This window comes from Cryptotermes secundus, unplaced genomic scaffold, assembly GCF_002891405.2.
Source record: "Cryptotermes secundus unplaced genomic scaffold, Csec_1.0 scaffold158, whole genome shotgun sequence".
NCBI lineage: Eukaryota > Metazoa > Arthropoda > Insecta > Blattodea > Kalotermitidae > Cryptotermes > Cryptotermes secundus.
Genome location: NW_019722427.1, coordinates 142,598 through 164,718, shown reverse-complemented (window position 1 = coordinate 164,718; position 22,121 = coordinate 142,598). Strand labels below are relative to the sequence as shown.

Genomic DNA, 22,121 nt, shown 5'->3' with positions numbered 1-22,121 from the left:
TCAGTGTTTTCAAACCACCTTCTCCCAGTAACTTGAGCACATCTCCAGGTACATCATCATCTCCTGTAGCCTTTCCCTTCCTCATTTCCTTGATAGCTTTTTCCACTTCACTTTGTAAAATATATGGTCCTTTCCCGTCTGTATCTACTTCTTCTTCTGGTTCAACTTCTAAGGTTTCTGCCCGATTAGGTCGATCATATAGTTCTGTAATATACTTTTCCCAAATTTTCAGCACTTTCCTCTGATCTACTATTCTATTCCCCTGGGAGTCTTCGATGCCAACATTTTGAATCCCATGATTCTCTTTCCATCCTAGTTCTTTTGTCTTCATGTACATCAAATCATAACGTCCTGTTCTTTGAAATTCCATAATCTCATTACATATCTTCTCAAGATATTCCTTCTTTGCCCTGTCCATGGCTCCTTTCAATTCATTCCTCAGTCTCCTGTATTTCCTCCTGCCTTCTTCATTGTTGACATTCTTCCATTTCCTTCGCTCCTCCATTTTACTCATCTCCTGTGTAACCCATGCTTTTCTTGCTATCTTCTCAACTTTACCAACCAAATCACTGATAATATCTAACACGCATTACTTAATATATAAAACTAAAACAATTCTTAAGTTATTGTAGTATGAACATAACAGTACTCTAGTAATAAAAACCTAGTAAATGGCAACATAGCATTAACTACAAATACATTCCATCATATATGTAATATCATCCCAATATAATCAATAATACTCGATTTTTGCAGATCTAATACAATCATCTTTTAAAGAATTCCTTCAATGTATAGAAAGAATATGAATACAGAAAGTCCTTTACATTAACTTCAAACTTTTTGGATTATTAGAGATTTCTTTAAGGTTATAAGGAAGTTATATAAGTTATATAACTGGTTTTATGTTCCTTATTGCTGATAATCTAGTAATGTAAAAATGTTCATGTTGGTAATAGTGATCTATATTCATTTGTTTTTGTTTTGTATTATAATAAAAAGTTATTCTCATCCAATATGACTGTTAAGTGATATGTAAGCATGACACAAAGAAAATCAACAGGTTATGGGCACAGATTTGCTCAAAAAGGAGAAGAAGAAGGAAAGAGAGAAAAAAAAGGAGAAGACAGAAGAAAAATAACGAAAAATAGCAACCACACAGAGACAGAAGAGATAATGCATCTGCCAAAACTGAAGGACCCCGACTCATTTCCATTGTGGGATTTTGAAATAAAGATTCTGATGTGCGCAAAAGAACTGATAAACATCATTGATGGCAGAGACCTGTTAAGTGACCAAGGATGAGATGAAGAAAACATAAGGAAATGGAAGATGCGAGATGCAAAGTGACAATACTATATAGTGAGAACGATAAAGAAACACGTGAAGAGCCACATTGTGACATGCACAACTGCGAAAGAAATGTATGACACTTTGAAGCAAATTTATCAGCGAGACACCTCTCAACAGAAGTGCCTTCTGCTACAAGACTTCTACAACTTCAAGTATGACAAAACTAAGGATATGATGACGAATATAAGTCATGTGCAGAACATTGCCTCCAAGCTTCATCAACTGAACCAAAACGTTGATGAAAACATGATCATGACAAAAATAACAACGATTCAACAGAAGACTACAAACACTTCAGCACCACTTGGGACTCAACGGCGACCGTGGACAGAACCCTTGACAACCTGGTAGCCAGACTGATGTTGGAAGAAGTGAAGTGCAAGATGACAACTAAAGAAGAGGAAAGCATAGCCTTTAAGACAGTAACTAAAACCAAAAGTAAAACCCCTTTCAAGTGTTTCAATTGTAATCAAATAGGTCATGCCCAGATCAACTGCACCAACAAAGGTAAGAGAAATTACTCTATCTGTAAAAGGAATAATCACTCTGAAAACGACTGTTACTTTAGAAATAAGGACGATGATATGAGAAAATAATGTACAATATGTAAGGAAACGAACCATGTTGAAAAGGACTGTTATTTTAAAGACAGGAATAAAAGAAGAAAGGTCAATTTTCTAGCTGAAGCAGCAGAAACCCACGTGAGTGATGCAAGTAAAAACGACAAAATGTATGTAGTGGATAGTGGTAGCACGTGTCATATGACAAATGTGAAGACTGATTTGATACATACTAAGCAGTATACTCAATGTATAAAGGTAGCAAAGCAAAATCAAAGTATGACTGCAAAAGAAATAGGCAATTTGGAATTTAAAGAGTGTAGTTTCAAAAACGTTTCATATGTTCCAGAACTCAGCAAAAACCTGCTGTCAGTGCACTGTATTACAGAAAATGATGGAGAAGTGTTGTTTACAAAAGAGAAAGTCCAGATATTCAAGGACAAAAATGTTGTAATCAGAGGAAAAAAGGATGAAAATGGATTGTTTGTAAATAACTTTAGCGTGAGGAATGAAGCTATGACGACTCAGCAAGTTATAAGGGTAGAGTGGCATAGAAACCTAGGTCACATAAGTTATGCGAATCTTAGGAAACTACAAGAGATATGCCAAGGGATACCAGAAAGTGTGAGCAAGTGTAAAAATTTTGATATATGTTCAGTTTGTATGCAGGCCAAACAAGTGAGACTCCCATTTGATACAGAAAGAAGCAGGGCTGGAAAGCCATTAGAGATAATTCATAGTGACGTGTGTGGAACAATTGATTCCACCACTTATGAGAATAAGAAATATTTCCTCGCGTGTGTGGATGATTATACACATTTTTGTAAGACATACCTGTGAGAAAATAAGAGTGAAGTGTATACCTTTTTGAAGGAATATGTAAATGAAGCTGAGTGTCACTTCATTACAAGAGTGAGAAGATGCGACAATGGAGGGGAATATAAGAACAATGCCTTGAGAGAATGGTGTAAGAACAAGGGGTTTGTAATGGAAATTACTACAGCATATTCGCCACAGCTAAATGGCACTGCCGAAAGGATGAACTGTACCATTGTGGAAAAGGCAAGAGCATTGATTTTTGACTCAGGTTTAAGTAAGAGAATGTGGGGTGAAGCTGTACTCACTTCTGCATACCTGCTAAACAGAAGTTCAACAGTGACAGTAAATGGAACGCCAGCAGAGAAATGGTATGGTAAAAGACCAGATCTGGCTGGATTGAAGATTTTTGGTTCAGAAGTGTACACTAAAATTCTCTTAACATTGAAAAATTTGGACAGTTGTAGCAAGAAAGGAATATTTGTTGGATACAACAAAAATGGTTACAGAATATGGGATCCAAATACTGAAAGGACCTATGTCTCCAGAGATGTGACATTCACAAGTAAACCTGTGACAACAAATAAACAAAAGGAAATGGAAAGAGTGACGAATCCAGAAGACAAGCCAAATACTCCAGATCAGCAAGAAACCGAAGCTGACAACAATGAAAAAGAACCAACAAATAATGAAGAGGATGAAGAAAATGAAAATGCTGACCACAAGGATAATGGAAGGAAAAACAGTGGATAAAACGAACATGGATGTGCACTGAGACCAAGAAGAAACATTCAAATGCACCCGAAGTACCGAGACTATCACACAGAGAGTCAAAAGGAGGGTATGCTCACCTATACATATTACAAGTGCATGGAGAGTGAAGACAGCGAAAATTGGAAGAAAACCATTAAAGAGGAAAAGGATTCGCTCTACCAAAACAAAACTTGGATATATGTAAACAGAGAGAATGTAATGGGCAAGAAAATTCTGACCAGTAAATGGGTTTTCAAAATAAAGGATGATGTTGACAACATTTTGAAATTAAGGAGGAATGTTGAGAATCTAGTAATGTAAAAATGTTCATGTTAGTAACAGTGATCTATATTCATTTGTTTTTGTTTTGTATTATAATGAAAAGTTCTTCTCATCCAATATAATTGTTAAGTGATATGTAAGCACGACACAAAGAAAATCAACACTTATCACGTAGCAGGCTGAGCTTAATTTATTTATAACCTCTTCAATATGTCTTTCCCAAGTCAAGGAGCTCTCAATAATAAAGTCAAGAAATTTATTTTCATAAGAGCTCATAATGAATGTACCTACATTTCCTATATCCCTCTCAACCAACATATTGTTTTTTACAGTGAAATTGATGCAATCTCTTTCACTGTATTTAATGACAATAAGTTCTTTCTAAACCAATCATCATGTATCCCATAAACTTCATTTAGTGTATTTTTAAACTGTAAAGGATTAATTAGCATGTGAAATCAGGACACTAGCATTGTCAGCAAATAAAATACAGACACTATTTGACTCCAAAATCTTAGGTAAGTCATTTATATATACTATAAACAACAGTGGTCCCAGCAATGAACCTTGTGGAACCCCATTCGTAACTTTAACCCATTCAGAGAGTACTTTTTTATTATCTAGTCCATTTAAAATTAATGCTCTCTGAAATCTATCTTGTAAATAAGACTTATAAATATTATTCTGTTTATCATTTATTCCATAATACTTTAATTTATCCAATAATACTTCATGACTAACACAATCGAATGCTTTTTCCAAGTCACAAAAAATGTCACTAACTAATGTGTTATGATTTAGTGAATTCAATATTTGTGAGAATGTGGAAAAGTGTATACAGGAGAGATGGGTCAATCTATTTTAGAAAAGTGTAAAGAACATGGAAAAAATTTGTAATTTTTTCTAAATTCACTTAGTATGGGGTGGAGTCCAGCTGGGTCCACTCGGCATGGTGGCCACTGATTGGCCTATTGTACCTGACCCGGGTGATTATGATGATGGAGAATTTTGGTGGAATGAAGATTGGCAGGGGAAACCGAAGTACTCGGAGAAAACCTGCCCCAGCACCACTTTGTCCAGCACAAATCCCACTTGACCAGACCCAGGATTGAACTCGGGCCACCGCGGTGGGAAGCCAGCGACTAACCACTTGAGCTATGGGGTGGCCAAACAACATGGTCAATATCCACATTTTATCAACTGGACCAGTCCAGAGTGGAAGAACACAACATAGGATAAGGCCACTGGAACAAAATCCATGAGACCGAAATATCAGCAAAAACATCAGGCTATGTAGATGGATTTGTCACAACATCAATAGAAATAAAATTACATCTTAACAATATTAACACAGAGGAAGGTTTCATATATAGCAAAGCATGGAATTCCAGCACCAGATTATTAAGGCACTTCAACACACATACATCAGGATAATCCCAAGAAGACAATACAAGGATGAACTGACTAACTCCATGGAACCAAGTCCTTCTTCAAAAGTTTCCAGTCACTCAGCTACTGAAGATATTGCCAAAACTTTATGAAACCCAAAGACTCAAAGACTTTGTTTGTTCAGTGTCTGCTCAAGTACAAATTGTCCCTCTGCTAGATGCACTGCAACTGCTAATGTTGTTTGCAGTGACACAGACAATTTGGAATTAAAGGAGTTTTTCTTAATCATACCACTGACTTAAACAGGCCATTCTCTAAGATATTTATGAGGTAAAACTTTCCTTCTCCTTAATTAAGCACCATGCAATGAAGACGTGTGGAGAGGAGAGGCAGGCCTATAACTCCAAGCATTCTTAACCTTGGCACTAGATTGAGGTGAATGACCAGCTTCTTAGCATGGCCACCATTTCCTTGGATAAAGGGCCCCCTGTAGTCATTGGCTAAGAGACTGGGTGACCACGGAGCCAGTGTGTATGCTGTAGAAAAGAGAAAACCTCTGCCCCTACCGCAAAATGAAACTCTATTCCCTGGTCAACCAGCCCATAGTCTAGTCAGAGTATTGACTGAGACATCCCAACTCCAGAATGCATAAAAGATATGTTAATAACAAGCAAATCAAATTTCATAATTAGGCATAAATTACTGAAGAAAAGCTGAATTTTGAAGTAAACAATAATCTGAATACATGCAGAGAAATAACAGATTAATGACACTTGCTATGTGTACGGAGACAGTCCTTACATACATGAAAGCAAAATAAAGATCAACATTGTGCATACAACACAAAATGTATGACAATGTCAACAGTATATTCACATTTCACAATGAGATTACCTATTTTCCAACTTATCTGAATATCAAATGCTACTTACCATCTGTGAGTGTTGTTACATTTCTGACTTCAGGTTCTGAAATATTAGTATTACTGTCCATAGCCCTAACAGAGACTTCATAATTTACACAAGCTTCAAGTCCCTCTATGACAAAGAATTCTTTTGTAGTACGACTGCCATTGCTGCTGTTCTCATACATAGTGGATTTCCACTCTATGACATAATGTGTGACACAGGAATCATTTTTACTTGGGTTTGTCCAGTTTAATGTTATTGCATGAGACCCTTCAGTCACACTTAAATTCTCAACTTTTTCAGGACCTGTAAACATACATAATTGAAAGAACATCATTTGCCATTCAGAGTAAGTTGTGTCATTGGAAATACAAATAAAGACACGTAAATAGACTTCCATAATTTAGGCATGAACTCTTATGTACATGTAAGATTTGAGGTTTTCACGGCAGTGACTATGAATAAAGCCGTCTTCTGAGATGTGGTGCCATGTACAAATTGTGTTAACCGACGCTTCGGGGGAACGTATCACCTCTATCTTCAGGGTAGAAGACAAGAAGAAATCTGCCACACTCACTTCCCTCCTTCTCTTATACAGCTGTGTTTACTCAACTGGACTCAGTCTGTTGCACCTGCTTTAGCTGGTTTGCTTGAGGATTTTTTCTTGTCTTCTACCCTGAAGATGGAGGCGATACGTTCCTCCGAAACGTCGGTTAACACAATTTCTACACGGTGCCACATCCCAGAAGACGGCTTTCTTCTCATGTACATATTTCAATTTCCTGTAGAGAAATAAAATATCATAACAACATTTTAAATTACAGAATATAACAACACAAATACAAACAGAGCTCCATGCACATCTTTTTTATGAGTTCTAAGAATCAATTATTTATGTGGTAGTGTGGCTGACTAGAGAGAATGACAGAGACTGTAAAACTAATCTCCTTTAGCTAAATAAGATTTTAAGTGCTCACAGTGAATAATTGTGCAATCTTCTTGAGTGATCAGCCATGTCAATGTTGAGGTAACCTTTAAATGCCTGACTTCTGAAATGGTGGTAAGCTTGAGCTGGCCAGAGCTTACTTAAATGCCTGTTGCCACTCTTCATTTAAACGTCAGTTCCTATTATGGTTCTTAAACAATTTTAAGCATTGTGTTTAAAAATGCTGTATCTAACTCAATTTTTATGATAAATTGATAGTATTAACTTTGTCTGTATCAGCAAAGAACATAGTGTCACATATTGTAACAGATGATTTGAAAATTTTTATACAAAGAGTTATACGCTATTTTCAATTCTTTTCTTTTAATTTTGATACGTACTGCAAAAATGGTTTCCCAGTTCTTCACAGAGTTGTTCTGCATTATAAATTAATTTCTGTTTGTAACACTTGACTAATTTTAGCCATCCCTGGTGTCATAAAACAGATGAAAGCAATAAAATCATTTGGTCTTCTGCTAGCACTGTTTACACTCTTCGGATTTTCGAATCTTTTGACTAAAGGACAGAAGAATGAAAGAATGGCTATTTAAGAGAAAGCTAGAGGGGTCCCTTCTTCAGTGCTAAGACCTTCCATTATAGCTGCAAGAGATTATTGCCCTTTCTATGGTCATGAAGATACAGTTGCATCATGGCTGAGATACAGAGTGCGATCTGTTTTCTGTGCGTTCATAGTGAAATCAAATACTGTAGTTCCATTTCAGCATATATATATATATATATCAAGCAGATAACAACAAAAAAGGTATGTACATCGAATTTTACTATATATTTTTAACACATTAATTTGCAGAATCTGCAATAAAATTACTGGCTCATGGATGAGTTTGGGCATAACTCATACGTATATCCTTTTTTGCAGTTGTTCACTTAGGTATCATTTTAATTCCTCTATTATGGTTTTACTCAAGTCTGTCTGTTAATTATTACATTTAAAAATAAATATTTAGGACTGTGCATGCACTTCTACTAGCGGTGTGTGCGCGCACTTCCACTAGCAGAGTTTAAATCCCTGACTGGCCAAAACGGGGTACTTTGGCCACGACGACCATACTCATCGCTGGCACGATCGGGGCACTTCGGTCATTAAAGGTTAAGAGCCAAGCTTTTGGAGATCTTTGTCTCCTTATTAGGAACAATGTTGATGGTGTTGATTGACCCTGATTATGGAGATTATCTCTGGAAGATAGAATTTTAACCAAAATTCACACAGCTGATTGATCAAAGAGATTTTTGTTCCTTTAGGTATTTCACCATGCCTGAATCATTTCCCTCATTCCTACAGTTTTACAATAAGTTCTTAACAGCCACTTTATGAAACAGTGGCACAAATATGCTTGATGTACACTCACACACAATGATATAAAAATTTTCTGAAACATCTTAAATTTTACAGTTTGTCAAAGAAATTGTGTTCTAGAGCATAGTATGGTCACATTTTATTTAAGGGATGTGTTCCTCAAGACCACGCATAATTCAAAACTCTTATATCTTAAGGCAAGTTCTCTCATAGGAATAAATTCACTTTATTTCAAACTTTAACCAAAGTTAGGCTTTATTAATATTTTTTATATCACACTAAATCAAATTCGTGCAAAATGTGACCACACTCTACTGCCTCCTATGATTTATTACCATGCAGTACAGTAGAAGTTCTCTGATGTTTTGGAGGAACATACCGCTTCCCACTTCAGGGTTGAAGAATGGCTTACTCTTCAACCCTCAGGATGGAGGTCATACATTTTTTGAAAATATCTGTAAACTTGTACAGGACTATATAGCAGTACATCCCAGAAGAAGGCATTCTTCATAGCAAGTACTGTGAAAATCTTAAATCTAAAAATTTGTGTCATCCTATGATGATGAAAATATATAAATTTACCTTTTAGGCTGCAATATTATAGTACAATTATCTTCACATTTCTTACAATTTCCGTTCTACAGAATACTATTATCTCATTGTTTTTCTTGATTCTTACCTTCTGCACATTCTAATTCTCCAGTACTCAGAGTTCCAGGTGCATATGTGGCTGAATAACTGAATGTGGATTGTGATGCAAATTCTTTTCCTGTATAGTTCCCACCTTTGCTTGTCAGTGTCTTCACATATTCAGTGGACGTTTCTGAAGTTCTTGATGGGCCTACAGTGTTATCAGGATATGGGATGGTTGATCCAGAACTCCCTTTACTATCTGTATTGTTATTGACAATATTCGGTTTTGAAAGGCTTAATAAGCAGATGAAAGAAAAACACAACAAAACAGTTCCAAGGAACATCTTCAAGAACTACTCGTGGCAAATTATACTTCTTTCAGTCCCCATGTGCACCTGTTCCACATATATTAACTGCACATAAAATGGTTGATGGACTAATCTGAAACTGAGAAATAGAATAACATATTTCAAATTTGATACTGTAGCATCCTGTTGCATTGTAATACAGCCGGGGTTATGTTCTCTGCATTCCATATGCAATGCAAGTCGCAGTGTACCAGCTTAAGAAACAGAACAACAAATGTATCCACATAATGATGATCAAGTAATGATCAAAACATCATAATATCCAGTGAATAATGATGACCTTGTGATCGATTAATAAAACCACACACTTAAACATCACTGGAGTGCTGCTTATACAGACAGTGAATATAATACCACTTTTTCAGATTATTTCACACCTCATTACATTCATCTTCTGTAGCAACTATTAAACTTCTAATTTATGAATATAGTTACGATTGTTGTTTTCTGGGTTGTGTAGTCTTGTAGGCAGTTATCAATATTTTAGAGGGACATGCTGACTCCATCTTAAGGGTCAAAGGGTGTAATGTAAGGAATTGGTTCAGTTACACAAGTATGCTGCATGGAGGCCTCTGAATTGTTGGTATCCACCTACAGGAGTCTGTGACGTCACAATCAAGAAGACCCCCCCCCTGACAAATTCAAAACTTGTATGATACTCTGTTTTCAGATGTGATGTCATGTGGTCTGGTAGAAGTTTACCAGTGTTCCTCTGAAGTAAAACATCAGTCAACTTTTTACATGGCACCATATTCCAGCAGATAGTACTCATCCTAATCACTGCTGTAAGAACCACAAATCTCATTCATGTTAATGTTTTTGTTACACAGAACTGATCCCAGGAGATGGACTTTTAATAACAGAATCTATAAGCGCTTTGGAACTGAAATGCTCTGAATAATATCTTCATCTGAAAGAAATTACATTGGTATCATGGATAATATGCAATGAGGGACCTTTTGGCCTACATAGTTCACCTACTGTTGTTACAGCACTCCAAGCAAGGTGGATACTAACAATGGGCTGGACTTCTTTTTCCTGGGGGGGGGTTACTTAATGTAGAATGGTTATGATGGAGGTATGGTACTACTCATGTTCTCACAGACCCATCAGATTAGNAGCCCCTCCCCCCCTCTCTCTTACAGAACCACCTTTAGAATCATCTTTTTATTATAAAGCTCAGCCATGAATAACTTTTAGGGTAAAGAAACTGACTCATATGAGTGTTGTAAAGCAGAAATTAAACTATACTACTAAAAAAAGCGTACTTACATAAATAAAAAAAAAAGGACTGTCTTGAAAAGGGTGGCAGCATATTCCTCCAAAGCATTAGCACCTATCTATTAGATTATAAGATATCACATTCCAGAGGACCATATCTTACAATTCATCAATGTGAGAACCTTAAATGTAAGATCTATTATAAATCTATCAAAACTTGCTACTAATTACACGTTCAATTCCTGGCAAGGTCAAGAGATTTTTCTCTTCTCCACAGCATCCAGACTGTCTCTGGGACCCACAAAGCCTCCTATCCAATTGGTACCAGACACCAGAGACTCTTTCTCTGGGGGTAAAGTGGCAGAGGCACAAATATGAACACTCACCTACATTTGGTGTCATGGTTATGCATGGTGGAGCTATACATACACCCACTCCCACATACACCTTCATGGCATGGTGCTTCATTAATTATGCACAGGGAAAATGTTACTTGCATTACTTACAATCACATCGGTACCAAAATATCTATGATTAAGTTAATTTCTAACGTGGTTTGTGATTGAAATTAAAACTAACTCCCTTGATGCACATTTTGAGAAACATGAAAGGAAAGAGGAAAGTAGAAGAAGAAAAGAGAGAAAGAATAAAATAAGAATTGCAGAAGGAAAGAGGTAAAGAAAAATGAAAGAAAGAAATAAAGAAAAGAGAAAGAAATGTGGAAGACAGGAAAAAGAGAAAGAAAGAACAGAAAAACAAATAAAGCCTTAAGTGTTAATATAAAGTTACTGTACCACATACATTACTCAGGACATTATAAAGAGTGAAGAAGAGGTTTGGTGATAACATCTAGAAGGAAGTTTATAAGTCAAGTTACGTCCTGTCAACATGCACATTTTGCATCATTTCCTGCACAGGAATATGTACAGCATAGAAGACTAAATACAAGGAAATAAAGTTGTTGTTGATTCACACAACCCAAAAGCGAGATTAATCTCTTATCCCAGTGCTGAAACAGTTAGATCAAATATTTGCTTATGTGTATAATTCTGCAACGTGAGTATCGCACAAGCAGCATCTTTGCCGAAATGATTAAATGAGGTTCTGTTAATTTATTGACATAGCATTTCTAACAATCAAACAGATCATTCTATCAAAATAAAATATTTGACTCTAAAACACAAAATATGAAAATACTAGTTCAATAACTTCGTACAGCTACATTTTCTTTTCTAAGAAAGCAATTATTGCATGANTTTACCACTGCTTGATGTAATGCTTTAGAGCATGGAGTAAATCTTGTGTAACAAAATTGCTTCAAAAGGAGAACAGGGACAGAATCTCATCCACAAAGAAATGGTTTTCATCACCACATTTAAACACAGACAGCATAAGAAACTGTCCACAACTGTGCATATAAAATGGCCAATGTGTACAGCAGATGTGTGTTAAGTCAACTTCAGAAGGTAATTGGTTTTCTTGTATGTGGGTGTGACATGTTTGTAGCAGGGCTAACTAGTTATTGATATTTATGCCCTCTAACATGCTAAAAACCAACATTAAGATACAGCTGCAAAGTAACTGAAATCCTGTAAAAATTATCAATAATCCTACTGCAATAAAATTGAATTACAAAACAAACTAGAAATCTTCTTCCTCAAACAATCATTCTTTTTAAATTTCTTGGCAGCTCTTTCCTCTCGTCTTGCAATCTTCCAAAATTTGCTTGAAACATCTTGTTCTTGGTTATCCCATAGATCTCCTTCATTTGAATCTGAATTTTAATGACCTTGGCCTCTCAGCATACATGTTCTATCCATTCTCTTCACATAGCCAAACCAATGTAACCATTTCCTTTCTAAATCTGCTACCAAATTCTGAACTTCAAGTCCTCCTCTAATGCTAACTACATAGAGCTGAGCCCCTCCTGAGAAACTAATAATTGCTCAGTTACTCAAGAAATTCCCAAAATTTTATGAACCTGAACTTTCATTACTGTGTATACAAAAGCCTTCTGCCTGTCCATATCCTGAGCCAGATGAATCCAATCCACGCCTTCCCATCCTATTTAAAGATACTTTTTAATATTACCCTCCAATCTATGCCTAGGTCCTCCTAGTGGGCTCTTTCCTACAGGTTCTCCTACCAAAATTTGGATGCACTTCTCTCTCATGTGTCCTACATGCCCTGTCAATTTCATCCTCCTCGATTTGATCATTTGGACTTCTCTAATAGTAAATATATCAGGTATTATCATGGCCCACAGACTGGCTATTCTCATTGACTTTTCGTGGTTTTCCTCAGTTCCATCAGGCAAATGCCAGGAGAGTACATTAATTACACCATGACTGCTCACTTCCATAGCCTTTCTGAGTCATTATTCACAATTGTCCTATCATTCAACACTATATAGTCTGAATCACTGATAGCTTGAAGATTACTGTTTTCTGGTGATGTTGTGTAGTCTTGCAGGTCCTTTAAGTCAAACATGCTGCACATTCCTCTTAACTGTCAGTAACAACACACCATACTACACAGTGCCACATCCCAGACGATAGTAATGTTCATAGTTATCACTCTGAGAACCTCAAAATTCCATACACAAATAAAATAAGCCATTTATATAATAATATATCCAGCTGAATCAATGATAAGGTTAGCCTTGTAATTGTGTTACATGTGCCAGGTCTGCAAATTCAACTCAGAGATCCCGGTCTGTAACTTGATAGGGATAAACGTCAGTATTTTATATGTGAAAGACCCAAGATCGACCATAAACACTCTGAAAGCTTATCCCTAACTGGAAATTAATCTCCAAAATATAGTCATCTACATTACCACCAATGTAAGTTGCTCTTTATGTACAATTTACACCTATTACTTAGTACTCTAATGGTAATTACATGAAGGCAGTTAGGGCACGGTTATTGTGAGGCATGCATTAGTTAAGGAAGAAACTCCTACAATACTTCAGTGGGGGGGAACTTCATGAAAACAAGCCATTTACAGATAAACAAATATAAATGTATAACATAGCATATTACATGAAGTGCTTTATACCCTTTCAATACAGTGTTCAAAAGTGTGGAAAATTTAAAAGCTTATATCGTCAAGAGAGTTTAGATGTTATACAAGTCCATGTGAACTTGGAAAAAAATTATATTTGTGGTTTAAATGTCACTGAAGATTGAAATTGCAGCCTATTGGGTTATGATACTCCATAATCTATATGGTTGCCAAAGTTTTGGAGGAACCTCCTTCAGGGTATGTCACTTTATCCTGATGATGGAGGCATCAAGTTCCTCCAAAACACTGGTATCTATCTATCAGACTACATAGTATCATAACCAGATGACAACAATCTAAATGAATAAAAAATGTTTATTTACTTATTTCTTTGTGGTTTATTTAACAATGATGTCAGTAGCTCATGCTACATGGCATTAATATTAAGATGATAGTTGTCCTCATGATCAATTAAGCACTACGCCATGAAGACGCATGGAGTGGAGTGGAGGTATAGCTCCACCATTCTTGCCCTCAGCATTAAATGGAGGTGAATGGTCAGCTTCACACCCTGCCTGCTTTACCTAAAGGAAAGAGCCCCCTTTACCCACTGGATAGGATGCAGTGTGGGTCCCAGAGCCAGTTTGGATGGAGCCACTGTTGAATTGTTAATAATGTGGAAGAAAGTGTTCATGACCTACTTCAAGGTACTGTGTTGGCATCAGATTTGAAAGACTGGGGAAAACTATGAAAACCTCAGTCAGGATAGTTGGTGCCCCAGCTGAGGTTCGAATTGGGTATCTTGTAACACAAGCCAGAAGCAATACTGCTTGAACCATCTTCCTCAGGCTCTTATTGTTAAATAATTCTTTGGCTATTTAGTAACCGCTTTTAATAGCAACGGTTTACATTATTGAAGGAGAAGAGAAAATGATTAATAGATGAGGATGGGGAAGGAGGCACTCATGACCTATTTTGAGATACTAATCTGAACGGAATCAGGTAAACCACAAAAGCTTCAGTCAGGATAAAAGTAATGTGACTATGATTCAAGCTGGGTACCTCCTCCCCACCCCCAAGGCATAGATATGCCAACCAGCTCAGCAAGTTTGTTATCCTGTTCCAGTCTATAAGGTTCTACATGTATCTATATCAACATCTCATACAATGAGAAAGATAAATGTGAATTACATTACTGATAACAAGATCTACTCTGCCTTTGACAAATCAACCATGTTTCACCTGTGATTAACGTATTTATTTGAACTAGCCCTGTATTAGCATTTCTGATTCTGTATCCTAGATCATATAAAATATTTAGTGCTGATTAAGAATCTTAATACAGGGTTTTAAATGTAAAATGTAAAGAACAGAGACCACTTGGAAGACTTAAGGCTAAATAGAGCAGATAATATTAGAATGGATATCAAAAAATTTAGGTGAGAAGGTGAAGACAAGATTCAGTTAACTCTGGATAGGGACATAGACACTGGCAGGGGGTTGGGGGAAGCCAGGCAATCCTCCCTCCCATACTGTAATTTGAAAAAGAAAATTATTTTTTAAAAAATTCTGTGTTCTAGTGGTCAGAGTTCATGGCTACAGATCCAGAGGTCCCAGGTTCGATTCCCGGCGCTACCAGATTTTCTGATAAATAGTGGATCTGGAACAGGGTCCACTCAGCCTCGTGAGCATAATTGAGCTACTTCAATGGTAAAGTAGCGGCTCTGGTCTAGAAAACCGAGATTAACGTCCATTGGGATCCGTTGCGCTGACCACATGACACCCTCTATCCAAAGTTGACACTAACTTCGCCAACAAGCAACGGTCACTCGGTCAGTATAGTTCACTTGCGGACTAAGACTATGGAATTTTCTTATTCTTCCAACCTGAATACTTTACAGCAATCCATAAAATATTCTCAAACAGCTTGTGTGCAAATTTGTAAGCAAGTTCTCTGGCTCCCGCTCAAAAAAAAAAAAAAAAGCCCCAGCAGTACTCAAGGATAGAGATCAGTGAGGCGCTCCTGTGAACATGGCACTGAAAACTCAGGTTATGTAAAAGGCAGAGAATTTCATGACTGGTTCAGTGACTATTAGCCCATCAAGAATGATTCTGAGTTAGGTTTAGAGGCAGCACAAGTTTTCAGGCTTGTGTTTTGACATTCTGGGCAACACCACTGTATTGCAGAGGGTTGGCTTATCACAGTTTTGGAGAAATTACCATTATTTTCAGACAAAAGTGACTAGCAGAAGACTTAATCATCATATTTATATGTACTGCATATTACATAGCAAGGGGCTTCATAACTTTTTTCTTCATTCCTATTATAACCACCACCACCATCATCACTGTCACGGAGGATGGAACAAGCAGGAGATATTAAGTACACGCAGAATTGTGGCAGGAAAGATTGAAGGGAAAAGCCCACTTGGGGGAGACAGAGACAGATGGGAAACAATTTGAAAATGGATACAATGTAATAGGAGGGCACCAGGATAGCATAGTCAGTATAGTGACTGGTACAGGCTGGACAACCAAGGGGTTTGAGTTTAAGTCCCAGTAGGGTCAAGAATTTTCTCTTCTCCTTAATGTCCAAACTGGCTCTGGGATCCACCCAACCTCATATTCAGTGGGTACCAGGGGCTCTTTCCACAGGAGTAAAGTGGCCAGGGCATGAAGCTTACCACTCACCTCCAACTAGTGCAGAGGGCAAGAAAATGTGGATCTCTACATCCACTCTTCCATACACCTTCATGGCGTAGTGCTTAATTAGTTAAGCAAACGGACAACTTTTACAGTATGATAGGCTATCAGTGTGTGGAGTGAATTCTTCTGACTCTGTTCTCATGTCAGTGACTATGAAAATTACTGTTTTCGGGAATATGACACCATGCAGTCTGGAAGATAGTCACTAGTTATGTGCTCTATTCTCCTTAGTCCTGTGGAGCCAGGACAGCTTAGATAGTATAGTGACACCCTACAGGCTGGACAGCCAGGGCTTGATTCCCAGAAGAAGCAAGAGACTTTCTTTACTCCATAGCATCCAGAATGTCTCAGGGGCCCCAAACTTTTAACCAATGGGTACCAGGGTGGCTATTTCTTGGTGGTAAAGAGGCCTGGGTTTTAAAGCTGACCACTCTTCTTCATCCAGTGCCAAGGTCAAGACTGGTCGATCTATACCTCTACTCTCCCATACATCTTCATGGCATAATGCTAAATTAATTAAGCACAGGACAACTTCATCTTTACCTTTACTTCCTCGCTCCTACTGGTTTCCTCAGAGTCTCAATCCAAAATGTTGGTAACAGTCCTTCAGAGTACATTGTGTCACATCCCCAAAAACAATACTTTCACTGTGATCTGCACACAGCCTCAATAATGTAAGGGGAAATATCATGACCTGCCACTTCCCTTTCTAAGAAAAGGTAAGCTGAAGATATCATATCCACTGCATCTGTACTTCTCCACAGACTAATAACTCATAAGATAATCACAGAGATAAAATTATCAATACAGAACCGAACTATGTTTGTTATAGTAGCTCCTGTCACTTACACATATACAGAGTACTGAAGTCTTCACATACTTTCTTAACACATAATGCTATACAAATTCAAGAAATTATGTGACCATGGTAACAGGCATCTCTACTACAGACTAAACGTTGTGTGCAGTGTTCCGAGTAAAGGTACTTATGTATTATTGAGTGACACAAGCAAACTCTAAACCTTTAAAACAGTGTTTCTAATCTCATAAAAAAAATGAATTTACCAGGCTGCAGTCTGACAAAGGTTGAGAACCACTGTTTTAACACACTGGCACTGCCAACCATAGAAGTTCATTCCTCAAAACAAAGCCTATAACCTAACCTCAGAAAGTTTTTCCACAGTGATTTTTAAAAATGAAACCCAGAAACCTACCGCTGTGTACTTATCAGAGACAAATTCTAAGGTTAAGTTTTAGATATTGTTTTAACAAATAAACTTGGCCATGCCATAGCTCAAGTGGTTAGTCGCTGGCTTCCCACCATGGCAGCCCAGGTTCAAACCCGGGTCTGGTCAAGTGGGATTTGTGGTGGTCAAAGTGGGGCTGGGGTAGGTTTTCTCCAAGGACTTCGGTTTCCCCTGCCAATCTTCATTCCACCAAATTCTCCATCATCATAATCACCCAGGGCAGGTATAATATTCCAATTGGTGGCTGCCATGCTGAGTGGACCCAACTGGACTCCACCCCCCCACTATGCGAATTAAAAAGAAAAATAAACTTGTAAGACTAACAGCACTAACGTGATAGACACATGTTGGTACATTTTAAAGTTACTTCAGACATGTGTTACTATGTACACACCAAATAGAATATCAGTGATATTCCAAGAAGCCTCAACAACTACATACAGAATACGAGATTTGAGATTTGCAGTCATGATGATATAGACTGTAACCATGTGAGTTGTGACACTGTATAATCTGGTAGATGGTTACCAGCATTTCAAAAGAACAATGAAGAGGTCTCTTCTGGAGGCTATTTGTTATTTAGCTTATTCTTCGATCCCAGTGGTAGAGGCAACACGATCCTCCGACATGTTGGCTAACTTTCAACGGACTACATGGTGTTATATCCCAGAAGATAGAACTCCATAATCACTGCTGTGAGAACCTCTAAAGGTACACAGTATGTATTTAGATTGTGGTCTTCTGATTTATTACACTGTGTAATCTAGTGCATGGACCAACATTTTGGAGGATCCGGCTACCTCAATTTCTGCCCTTAAGATGGCGGCAACAAAGTCTTCCAAGTAGTTTGCAACCACTTACCAAACCACTTGATGGAATAAAAAAGACCAAAGTCTAAATTCACTGCTGTGAAACTTGAAATCTTGTATAAATATGGATGTTCACATTTGGTAACCAAGGAAGTTTACACTCAGGGTAAATTGTTAAACATATGCTACCCTGAGGTGTGAATGTCAAAAGGTTGGATTTATCAGACAACATCCTAAATACTCTTCCTCTTTTATGCCAGAGGGTTCTTTCATATCCAATTAATCTAGGAATACTGTACTTACTGGAGAGGTTATGTTACTTCAGATGAGGTATGGTATAATATATATGTAGAATTGCTATGGTACATTTCCAGCTTTGCCTAAAAGAGCATGGTAAAACAAACTTCAATCTGATATTAAAATGTTTTTCACTTACTTCAGCTTGCAAATTATGTCCCTGAGAGATTTTAGTATAAAACTCAAAACAGTCAACAACTTTCTAACTTATCTCAAATAATTTTTAGCATAAGCACCATCAACAAACTGTCAGTAAATGTGATTACTGTTTATTCCAGTCATGACCAAACAACATAAATTACTCTTCGTACATTACATTTGCTTTCTCTGAGTTATGTAGAGAAGCATTACTTAAATAAGGGAACATCACACTTATTCTTTAATATTACCTTAATGCACCAAAAAAATACATTAAATAACATCAACTTACCATTATCACAACAAATAATCCCATATAAAATACCGTCGCTTAATCCAAATCTGCTTATTACTTCTGAGACACTTGTTTACTTACTTGTAAAAAAATGTTTAACTTTCATATGATTGTTCAACAAAATTCACTTCACTGATAAGAACTTGTTCAGCCTGAGAACAAACCCACAGAAATCAGCTACCTTTGAACTATCCGCAACATTTATATGTAGTATGAACTCACATTTGGCTCAAACGTTTCTGCAGCCAAGTGGAGTATGCATTTAGGGTGAGGTCCAACTGTAATCATGTCCTGCCTCTAACTACCCACAACTTTTTATCACAAGGAAATGATAGCAACACAGGCTACATCAGAGGGGGGAGGGGACAGAAGGGGGAAAGGAGAGGAGATAGGAACTACACAATGTGGAAGGAATGAAACACATCTTAAACAAATACTAAAGCCAATGTTCTTTGCTCAAGGAATATCTCAGTAAACTGTAATATTTTGTGGTAAGGGTCTTATTTCCAGTATATGGTAACAAGAAAAACTGTATTTCAAATTCACTTACTCCTTTAAGTTTTCAACATTTGTGTAACTTTTCTTCCCAACTCGTTTACATCTGAACACAAAATTATGCATCAGAAATAACTTGGCAAAACATACAGGTATATTACATGCAATAAAATAAATATTACTTATAAATGCAAGAAATACCCAGTAAAACAATGGTGAAAGATAACACCAAACATATTTCATGAACAGCAGGGATACAATACCTTTCTGAAGAACATAACTCTATCCTGTGGGAGGCCATTTTTTTGTTACCTACAAAAATTTTGAGATGACTAAATTCAAGAACCTTAAATAATTAAAAGCAAATATTTAATCTACCTTAAATTAGCAAGGGGCTTGGGTAGCGCAGTAGGTATAGCAAGTGGCTATGGGCTGGACAACTGAGGGGTTGGAGTTCAAGTCCCAGTAGGGACAATAATTTTCTCTTCTCCAAATTGTCCAGACCCACCCTGGGGTCTACCCAACCTCCTATCCAATGTGTACCAGGAGCTCTTTCCTGGGGATAAAGCAACAGGGGCATGAAGCTGGCCACTCACCACCGAACAGTGCTGAAGTCAAGAAAATGTGGAGCTATACATCCACTCCCCAAATGTCTTCATTGTGTAGGGCTTAATTCGTTGAGCACAGGGACTTTACCTTTTTACCCTAAATCAGCAATGGTCACTATTTCAGACATTAAATTCAGTAATCTACCAATTTAATCAGTTACAATTAACTGCAGAAATACTCATTCATAATATACTGCTTTTAAGCAAATTTGAAATTATCATTTAAAGTTCCTCAAATTGTTCCACATCCTACAATCAAGATCCATGCAGTGCATTAATACCTGTCTACCTGTGAAACTAACATACACTGTTGGACAGATATAAAAAAGAAGAGGAAAAACTCAGTAGCCAGAATGTATGGTACACAACTGAAATAAAATGTCCTGTTCTGGGATTGTGGAATTTATTCCTTGGATACCCTACAAAACTAAAAAGATCTGCTTCAGTAACATCACCCTTCCTTCTACAGTCCTTTCACAACTTCCACCTCCTGCAGATGCCCATTCTCTTCCGTTATTTAACTCTAGCCTCCATTTCTTCAATTTCAGCTCTCACCACCTCCATTTGGACCTTCCCACTTTTTCTTCCTTCTGGATTACTTTCGTAATTCTCTTAGCCAACTCTGATTGATCCATTCTGAGCACCTGTCCCAAAGTGATTTGAAGCTAGCTCTTTCTAAGGGATCAAAACAGACACGTGTCCCCCCCCCCCCGCAACCTGCGACTGGTAACAGACCCAGTTTCCTAAGTTCTAGAATACCGGATGGATAGTCCAAAAACCTAGTAATTCTGAGTATTATACACCATCATCAGAACCCTTCAGAATCTACTTGCTGCACATCTTTTGAACAATTATGTTCAATTTCTTTACTTCTAGAGCGGTATGTGATGAAGATTATATGAGAGATGTGAGGTTCTCACATTGGTGACTATGATTACTGTCTCCTGGGATGACACACAATGCAGCCTGTAGTTACATTTCAGAAGAACCTGTTGCCTCCATCTTCCAGGTAAAATACTTCAACAGAATTCTCAAATTGCCTTATGAAACAATTTCAAGGCTATCACTGCTACCTCCCAGCTCAGTTTATGAAGTCAGACATTGTTTCAGAATCCCATTCTCTTGGTAATTATTCACTTTCATTATAACACCCACAGCTGTACAGTATTGTAACATAATGGCTGAAAGTTGGGATATCACAGCGAGAGTTGGCTGTTGCTTACATAAATAGTTTAGGGAAGTTTCTACATAAGTAAACAAAATTACTAAATTCATATCAAATTAACTAATGACATGAAAGAAACTCAACCAATCTGCAGGAATGATTCCAGGGAAGAAAAATTGAATATTCATTAGTTCAACCACTAAACTAAATCTACATAAAAGTTCTGGAACATATATAATTTCTTACAATAAATGTGTTATGTTCTAAATCAAAATTCACTAACTACAGAAAAATAATGTTTATATTGGACTCTGGCTGGAGCCAGAAAAAATATGGCCAATAAACAGGGATATTACTGTACAACTATACACTTGTACTTTCCATTTCACAACTGCAATCAAGAACTGTTAATGTAACTAATTGGGCTAAATGAAAAAAGGTTCTCAGTTATCTGGAACAGCTTTGAATGTAAAAGAAAAACAGGAAACTGGTCTGATACTATAAGAGAATAGGTATACTAGGCACATATACTCTTCTAAACTTTCTTGTTTAGACAGAATATGAATTACAAAGGCCAGGAGGGTGTTTCACAATACCTAAATGGAAAGAGAAGGAAATAAGTTCAGTAAAGAAATGCAGATCAGTTATGAAATCTGTCTGCATACATCCTAGAGAAACAACTGCTGAAAAATAAAACACTGAAGTCATTACAAGAAACATATTTCAGAGGATACATGCAGACATTACCATAAATAAAAACACTTTTTAA

General features: G+C 37.1%; 1 protein-coding gene across 8 annotated transcripts in view; it reads right to left on the bottom strand.

The window, feature by feature from the left end:
• Window positions 1-19,387, bottom strand: part of LOC111861306 (receptor-type tyrosine-protein phosphatase H) — a 63,573-nt gene extending 44,186 nt beyond the window's left edge. For 4 of the 8 annotated variants that reach the window (XM_023845755.2, XM_023845760.2, XM_023845761.2 and 1 more), the window contains exons 1-3: window positions 19,082-19,387; window positions 9,044-9,444; window positions 6,086-6,367 (exon numbers count right to left, since the gene is read on the bottom strand). In XM_023845755.2, coding sequence (XP_023701523.1) covers window positions 6,086-6,367; window positions 9,044-9,341 — 580 coding nt within the window. In that variant the 5' untranslated portion in view covers window positions 9,342-9,444; window positions 19,082-19,387. Of the gene's footprint in view, window positions 1-6,085; window positions 6,368-9,043; window positions 9,445-18,657; window positions 18,735-19,081 lie in introns of all 8 variants that reach the window. The other 4 variants (XM_023845757.2, XM_033750271.1, XM_023845758.2 and 1 more) reach the window with 4 other exon arrangements.
• Between the last annotated feature and the right edge of the window lie 2,734 nt (window positions 19,388-22,121).